Source organism: Tupaia chinensis, unplaced genomic scaffold (genome assembly GCF_000334495.1).
Source record: "Tupaia chinensis unplaced genomic scaffold, TupChi_1.0 Scaffold147880_1, whole genome shotgun sequence".
NCBI lineage: Eukaryota > Metazoa > Chordata > Mammalia > Scandentia > Tupaiidae > Tupaia > Tupaia belangeri.
The window spans coordinates 61,865-71,004 of NW_006207730.1; the positions used below are offsets into that span (position 1 = coordinate 61,865).

At 42.9% G+C, this 9,140-nt stretch overlaps 1 protein-coding gene across 4 annotated transcripts in view; it reads right to left on the minus strand.

The window, feature by feature from the left end:
* Window positions 1-7,546: 7,546 nt before the first annotated feature.
* IGBP1 (immunoglobulin binding protein 1) overlaps window positions 7,547-9,140 on the minus strand; it is a 45,552-nt gene continuing 43,958 nt past the window's right edge. For 3 of the 4 annotated variants that reach the window (XM_027768863.1, XM_006169969.3, XM_014584798.2), the window contains one exon: window positions 7,547-8,019. In XM_027768863.1, the coding sequence (XP_027624664.1) occupies window positions 7,868-8,019 (152 nt within the window). In that variant the 3' untranslated portion in view covers window positions 7,547-7,867. The remainder of the gene's footprint in view (window positions 8,020-9,140) is intronic. The other variant, XM_006169970.3, reaches the window with a different exon arrangement.

Sequence of the window (9,140 nt, forward strand, 5' to 3'; positions counted from 1 at the left end):
TCTCTTTCTGTCTGGCAAGCGCATGCCCCCTAAACCAAAAACCTCTCAAAAAAAAAAAAAAAAAAAGAAAAGAAAAGAAAAAAAAGATATTTGAACAAAGATCAGGTAAGGCTGGGCAGGAGGAACAGGTGGGCTTGGCACAGGGAGAAGGAATGGTCCCCTGCAGGTTGAAGGATATGGGGTCCAGGAAAGGCATCTAATGATAGGTTTCCTCTAGTGAGCAAGTCTCAGAAATGCTGCTGTAGGGCCCAGCAAGCAAAATGATGGAATTGTTGCTTGTGACTTGGACAAAGAATGGGGAGGTGTTATCCCCAGAGCAGTGTTCCACTAGGGTGGGACCTTCACATATGCCCTGTACTTGGTGCTTCCTACAGACACAGTACAGCCAGCTAGAAGGGGCCTTTGAAGTTAGGCCAACCTGGAGTCCAAGTCTAGCTTGAGCTGAGTGATTATGGGAAATTATTTCTGAGTCTCAATTTTCTCAACTAAAAATTAAAGTTATAATATCTTTTGGGGATTAGACATAATGTATGTAAAACTAGTATATAGTAGTTGCTCAATACCCAGTAGTTATTATTTTTATTTCTGCTACCACACTAGACTAGGCTGACCTAAGGCAATACTCAGTTGTACTCTTTGAAGGATTTGTTGCCAGTTGGGACAAGAAACTGAAATCGAAGACTTTGTTCATTACACTTTCACCTACATTTGTTAAAGGTTGCTTGGCAGGTGGATACATAAAAACTGGTTCTCAGTTTCTATTACACACACTTCTTTCCCTTGCCAGTCATTTCAGCACACAAAGAAAAGCATATCACAAACCTCTTGGCTAGTAGTGATAGACAGAAGATAGATTGAGAAAGCATTGGAGGGGGGGCAAGGGTTAAATAAAGTTGTAAACTCCCCCCACCACCACCACCAAAAAAAAGCAGCAGGGGCCATGCTGGCCAATGTGACAGAGATAAAACAACCTCTCTGAGGCTGACCAACATTGAAAGGCTCCAGGTGTGCATCCAGAGACCTCCTGAAGTACATTGGGCATATATGTGCCCATGATCTACCACTGACTGAGGCTGGGGAGGAATCACGGCATTAGGATCCTGTTGAGGGTTCTGTCACTCTCTCTCATTCATGGAAGAAATAAATATAAAACAAAGAGGGCCGGCTCTGTGGTGCAGTAGTAATGCGCTACTCAAGAGAAGCTGGATCCCATGTGGCAACCATGGTTTGAATTTCTGAAACATGCCAGGAACACACGTGTGTCCTAGATCCAAAAGACTGGAAGACTGGAGGAAGGAGATTGCAGTGTGACCAGACCCTATGGAGGGTACTTGTCTCTTTTTCTATTGCATGTGCATGCATGAGCTCTATCACAAATAAAAAGGCATACTTTCCTGTCCCCCTTGTTTAACAACAGCCAACTACTCTTACTCTTCGCAATTGTTTCATGTTTTATAATTTTCAAAGTGCTTTCACATATTTGATTTCATTTTCTCTTCACTCTGGCCTGTGAAGTAAGTAGGGCAGATATTTGCTGCAGTTAAGGAGGGCTAAAATAGAGACAAAGCTGGGACTAGAAGTCATGTCTCCTTATTATGGAATGTAAGTGAATGGTGCCAGTTGAACCTTGGATGAGTGGGTTGAAAGGAATCTGTGAGGAAATAATATGTAGGTGTTGGAGAGAGCTGTTTTGCAAGAAGACCGTGGTAATATCATCATATTGCTGTGGAGTGCCCAATAGAGATGGGTGGCCATTTGCCTGCTGTGCAGATTAGCAAACTTGAGGCCCAGAGTACACAGAGGAAGATTTTTGGAAGTTCAGATAACAGAGAGGTGGTTTGAGTTTCAAAAGTTTTCCCTGCTTCTTTTTTTTTTTTTAAGTTTATTCCTTTCTTCCATGAGTGAGAGAGGCAGCATCCCCAACAGCATCTATACACAGTGATTCACCACCAGCCTTCAGGCAGCCCTTGATGGTGGGCGTGTGTGTGCCCAGCATACTCAGAGAGGTCTCCAGACGTAAATGAAAACCTTGCCATGTGGGATTGCCTTGCAGACCTTTGCCTTCCACAGCTGCACCAACTTCCACACATCCTCCTCCTTTTCAAGTTGTTTTAAATGACAGAGGTGGAGACTTTAACTCAACGTTGGAGTTGCGAAGCCCTGAGAACTGAGATTCTGACTCTGGGGACCAGTAGATGGTGTAATGGTTATGTCAATGGACTCCCACATAGTTGACCATAGTTCAAGACCCAGACCCAGTGTTTTAAAACTCATGCCAGGCATGTGTGTGTTCATGCCCAAAATCCCAAGGGGAGAATATATAGAGAGGATTGTGGGATGGCCATCCCCCCTGGGGTGATTTCTCACTTTCTGTCTCTCCAGCGAGCACACATGTCCTATAGCAAAAATCTCTCTTTAAACAAAGAAAAAAAAAGGGGGGGGACCAGTAGTTAGCGTAATGGCTATGTTGCTGGACTCCCATGTAGTCGACCATGGTTCAAATCTCGGACACGATGGCTTAAACTCACACTGGGCGTGTGTGCGTGCATGCCCAAGATCCCGAGAGGAGAATGGAGGAGAAGAGATTGCAGCATGGCCATCACCCCTGGGGGGTGATTGACGAAGACCATGCGGCTAACACAGGCAGAACACAAAGAGCTATCTCTCATGTTTAAACAAGTCTTGGCTGAGAAAAAGCTGTACGCAGGGCGACAGCTAACAGCTCAAGGTTCCAACTGTGTTTGCAGTACTGGTTTGTGCTTTTAATCTCCCTGCCATGGGCTTTACTGTCATCACAGTGCCCCGTAAGAGTGGAATAACACCCCCAGCCTTACTGTAACTTTTACAATTAATAATCCTAAGAGAATGCAGATTCCTAAGGCAGAGGTGAATGGGAATTAGACTACACCCACCTGCCTGGAAAATAACAATAAACAATACTGAAGTCCCTCTCAGGTTCACATGTACATAATAAACTTTTGGTTAGTCATTAAGCTGCTCACAATACCACAATTCCTTTCCCATGTGAGCAACAGGCTTACACTCTTAGCTGTAAATTACCCTAGAAACAATATATAGATGTTCCATTTTAGTATATATTAACCATGTCTTTACTTAATCAAATAAGATTTCTGTCTAGGCCTTTGTAACCGCCAATCTGCTGCTGCCCCAACCTGGGACTGAAGTTACCAAGCTTGCTGAAAACCCCCTCATTCAGAAGGCCCTACCCGGCAATCAAGATCTAAGAAAAAATGTACTGGACAAATGGACTCTCCCGCCCTGAGCTGTAACTGCTTTTACCTGATCAAACAAGAACAGTACATCATGTGTTATGATTATTGTTTCCATTTTTTGAATACCCTATTCTTTAGAGTAAAATCTTTTACCTCTGCCTCACCCCTCCAACCCCTGTAAACATCCCTCAATAAATATGTATGATTCCTGGCCATAGAGGCTGCAGTTTTGAGCTCGCTCTGACTGTAGTCGGCTGAGGACATGCTAAAGAGCATCGAGGTCTCAATCTGATTTTTCTCACCCGCGTCGCCTCTGTCAGGTCAGCCCACCATGGCTGGAGCAGGTCTCTGGCAGGTGATCTCTCGCTTTCTCTCTGTCTCTCTCTGTCTTTCTGGCGAGTGCACACACCCTATAGCAAAAACATCTCAAAAAAAAAAGAGAGAGAGACTCTGACTCTGGACTCTAAATCCAACTTCTAACTCCAACTTTCTTCAGAAAACAGCTCATTCAGTCCCCTGCCCTGTCTTTCTCACAGTGGCGTTGAAAGGAACAAGGGTGAAAAGGTCAAATCAGTGTGGAATATTTCAAAATATTGCTTATCATTCACCTTTCCCAAATCTAATTGACTTCCATGTGAGAGCCACAGAAAGCAAATACTTTGGCTTATTTATTTATTTTTGAGAGAGATTTTTGCTATAGGGTGCGTTTGCTAACCAGAGAGGCAGAGATAGACAGTGAGACAGAAGGCAAGATATCACTCCCCAGGGAGGATGGCCACATTCTGCAATCCCTTCTCCATTCTCCTCTTGGGATTTTGGGCATGCAAGCACGTGTGAGTTGGAAGCCACTGGGTCTGGGACATGAACCTCAGTTGACTATGTGGGAATCTAGTGATATAACCATTATGCCATCTGCTGGTCCCAATACTTTGGCTTTTAAAACATGTTTGTTTGTTCTACTTACCTATGACTGAAATAGGTCACTTACTTCATCTCTCTGAGCCAGTTGCCTGTTCTGGAAAATGAAGTATATCTTGTATGACAGGTAGTGAAAATGAAATAAACAGTGTATGTGAGAGCATTTTGCAAACTATGAAGTAGTTATTAATGATATGTTTCAAGCTTTAAGAGTCCTCACTTCTGGGGACCAGCAGTTGGTGTAATGGCTATGTCGCTGGACTCCCATGTAGTTGACTGCAGTTCGAGTCCTGGACCTGGTGGCTTAAACTCACGCCAGGCATGTGTGCGTGCATGCCCAATATCCTGAGAGGAGAATGGAGGAGAAGGGATTACGGTGTGGCTGTCCCCCCTGGGGGGTGATTTCTTACTTTCTGTCTTTCTCTGGCTTTCTCGGTGCCCTATAGCAAAAACAACTACTTCTCCTCCTCCTCCTCCTCCTCCTCCTCCTTCTCCTTCTTCTTCTTCTCCTTCTTCAAAAAAGTCCTCACTTCTGGGAGTTCACCAAACCCAATTCACTCTAGGACACTGAAAGGCCTGGCTCTCATGGGAGTAGAAAAGATAGCATTTTCTTGGTTTCTTGAGCAGTCAGGCCAACAGAACTGAGAAGGAAAATGCAGGGAGATGGCATAACCTTTCCTTTGATGAATCAGCTAGCAAGGAATTTCTAGAGCTGCGTGATGTATAGGTAGTGGCTTTAGTTTTGAATTTTTAAGCAGTATTAAGACAAAAAACTAAAAACACAAGCAATTGGAAAGCACAAGGAAATTGATAGAAGCATAGCATCTTACTAGCATGAACTTGAGGAAATCACTTAGCTTCTCTTGGCCTATTTTCTCATATGTAAAATAGGGATAATGTTACCTATTTTGCAGGGTCATTTAGAGTATTGGTAGTATGGGAAAAGCACCTGGCACACAGTAGAGGCTGGCCACCTGTCTATTTCCTTTCCCTTCTTAGTGGACTGACTATTGTTATTAGACTTATAGCAACTGAAAGTACCTACTCTTCAGTCACCTGAGTTTATTAAAATGGATGCCATTATTCATTTAATTCTCACAACCCCAGGAGATGGCTCATCTACATAAACTGAGGAAATGGCAGTCATGCATTTTATTGCCTGAGGTCACACAGTTTGCATTTTTTCTTTTTTTTGCTTTTTGTTTTTAAATTTTGCTACAGGGTTCATGCATTCTTAGAGAGAGAGACAAAGCAAGAAATCACCGCCATAGGGGATGGTCACTCAGAAATCCTTAGTCCATCTTGTCTAAACCTTTGGGATTTTGGACATGTACGTACATGCATCCAACATGTTTCTCAAGCTGCTGGGTCCAGGATTCCATCCACACAGTTGGCCACGTGGGATCTGGTCCTTAGCCACCAGGCCATTGGTTGGCCCTGGTTTGTGTTTTTTTGAAGTTTATTTCTCCCCTGAGGGGGGAGAGAAAGAGACAGACAGACAGACAGACAGAAGCCCCAACAGGGTCTTGATGCTGCAATCCAACCCCAGCATCAGCCAGTCCTAGTTTATTGGCCCATACATGCCCAAGGTACTTAGGGAGGTCTTAGGATGGGAACCCAGGACCTTCCCATGTGGGTCAGCACTGCCTGACCCCCCAGGGTCTTTTTTTTTTATACTAGATTTTTTGCTATAGGACACATGCCAGAGAGAGACAGACAAAAAATTTAAAATCACCCTCCAGGGGTATGGCCACACTACAATCCCTTCTCCATTCTCCTCTTGGGATTTCGTGCATGCACACACACATACCTGGTGTGAGTTTCGAGCCACCAGGTATGGGACTAAAACTATGGTCAGCTATGAGGGAGTCCAGCAACATAACCATTATGCCATCTACTGGTCCCCAAGCTTGCAGTTTCTAAAGCTAGGATTCAAACCTATTCTGTCTGGTTAGCCTCTTAGCACAACTGTGAAGGGCTTAATTAAGCTGGATCTTCTGGAAGGCACAATCACAAATGAACTTGGACCAAGGAGGTAACTCCAACTTGAACCTTTTGGGGAATGAGTTCAGGATGAAATCTAACAGCAGGAAACAGTCCACTGCTAGAGGCCATCTGGCAGCAACTGGAAGAAAGCTGACAGCAGTGTTTGCTTCCCAAATCCCTGTGGAATTTAATCTGTGCTTTACCGGTTTTAGGAGCTTATGCTGAGGGTGATATGACTCCTTTATTAAGCAGTATGCAAATATATTATTGGTAGTCTTCTGTCATCTCCCACACAACACAACCTCCTCCTCATCACCTGACAGCTCTCCACTTACCACTGTATAAACACAAGGGAACTGACTCTCCTTTTCAAACACTTCTCCTAGACCAGAATGCAGAAGCTAGAATAGGAGGACTGAGTCATCTTCATAAAAGAAAACTTAACAAAAGCCACAGAACAAAAGTATGCTTTCTATACAGATCATGTCTTTTTAAAATTATTTTATTTAGCTTTATTTACTTATTTTAATATGACCAGAAAAGACAGAGAGACAGAGACAGAGACAGAGAGAGAGAGAGAGAAAGTAAGAAAGCAAGCCACCAGGTCCAGGACGTGAACAGCAGTCGGCCATGGGGGAGTCCAGTGCCCTTAACCACCACGGCACCTGCTGGCCCCTATATAGATCATGTTTTAACACATGGGTGCTTTTATGGGCTATCAACCCAAGGTCTGAGGATACTAGACTAACTTCTCTCTACCACAAAAAGTAATTACCTGTCACTGTCATCTATACTATCTCCCACCTCCACACTATTGTCAGCATGACTACAGGCACTTTAGTTCTCAGCCAAACAACTACCATGGCACATTTACTCAGGCCATTGGTTTGGACTGTGCCAGGTATCACACAGCATAGTCAAGGAGGGCCAAAATGGTCCATGGCAGCCAATGTAAGATGAAATCTACTACCTGAGGCTTCATCCAGTTTCTGAGAATAAAAGCCCAAGTTTCAGATAAATACACAAGGATGACTCTTACAGAGCCTTCTCTCTCTCTCTCACTTCTGGCCAAGGCAAGGATTAGGTAGAGAGGACTGGGAAATAGGCTAACCGTTTATGGACCACTCACCTTAACTCTTAATTCCTGCTAAAGAGTGCTGTATGGCAGGAGAAGTGGGGATTTTTGTGAGCTCCTCTTGTAGATAGTTATTTCATAGCATGGGGTGTTGTTGCTCATATAGTTTCATACCATGTGCTCAGTAAGAAGGAGAAAATCTGGGCAGCTCTGATGCTGGTCAATTCACTGTCCAGATCATGATGACTGAGATCTCTCCATAAGTCTAGAGACCCACAGTTGGATTCCCACCTCTGCCCCACAAAAGCAGCTAATATTCATACTTTGCACAGGCTTGTGTATTAGAAGGGACTTTATTTTTCAGAAAGAATTCATATAGCCACTGATTATACAGAGCCATTTCTCACTGCTCTTTTCTTTTCCATTAATTAACTGTAATACAGCACGATAAGGATGATAATGTCAAACAAGACTGCTGGCACATCATCTAGGGCACAAATACACACTTAATTATTTGACACTTTATTGAGAAGGAGGCAAGATTCAGCATCTTTGCTTGCATTGAACACAGCTGAAGTAGGAGTCCAGGGAGTGGAAGAATGCACAGTTCTGCTTGGTGAGGAAGGGATACACCCGTAGTTGTGCTGTGGGAAGGTTAACCCATATTCTGTCGGTTACCGTAGCCCCTAGGATGAGTGTCCTTCCAGTCATCCCACTCACGTGCTCTGTGGATTGCTGTCTTATCGTCTTCTTCCTCCTTTTCTTCTTGATCTTTCTGTTCTTCGGCAGCTGATTTTCTGAGCTCTGCTAAAGTAGAAAAATGAGAAAGGGGGGAGGGAATGAAGAATTGAGAGAATGTTAGTTAATAAGCAATGTCAGAAGCCTCAGTTCTATTCTGAACACAAGCACATACAATGAGGACAGGAATATAGTCAGCTGCCGACCCGGGGCCTAGGAGAAGTTGGGAGGTATTCCTATTAGTTAATATATTACATGTTAAATAATACTGTAAGAAGAAAGGATGTTCTGAGTGGTTTCCACAAGAAGGAAGAAACATAAAAGGTATCCCTCAGGATGAATTCTATATTGGGGAAGAATTCTTGCTAAAGTGGCCAATACTCCTCAGCCCCCTAGACAAAGTCAGCATCACCAACAAAAAAACATCAGCAATCCCAAAACACTCAAGTAAAATATATTAATGATTTGTGAATTGCTGGGGAGGTAGAACTATAAGTGACTTTTCTTCCTCCATCCGTTTCCTTCATTACAGTACAAAATCTGTGTGTGTGTATAAAACTGAAAATCACAGGAAAATAGGACCTATCAGGAAAGAATGCCTATGTGTTATTTTATACATGCTTGGAATAGGTACTGAGAGCCTATGGCATGTATTATGTAGTGTATGCCCAAAAGAAATTAAACCAATTGCCACATCTCTCCTATGCATTAGTGTTTTTGTTTTTTTCTTTGTGAAGTCAGGCTGCATTTTCCTGGCTGCTCTGAGTTTGCCCATGAGAAATGTTTTCATTACTATAATAAAGAATGAAATACATGATGATCTGATTTCTTCTATCAGTTTAGGAGTCTGGTGTCTTCCTTTTTCGATTGCTTTATTATTAAATAAAAGATACTGGAAACCATATATATGTGTGTGTGTGTGTATATAGGTCATCAATCAGAAAAACCACGATGTGTTTTTCTATGCAAAAAATGTGTCATGACTATTTTGAAGACCCAATAAATACACACACACACACACAGTATACATACATACATATATATATACACACACACACAGTATAAGTGCATATATATAAAACAAGTTTTTATAAGGAGGCCTTATAGTCTCTACTCATGTCAGGAAATAGGTGTTCTGCAAAGAGTAGACTAGGAATTACTAGAGTGTGGGAATGGCTGGGGGGGGAGGA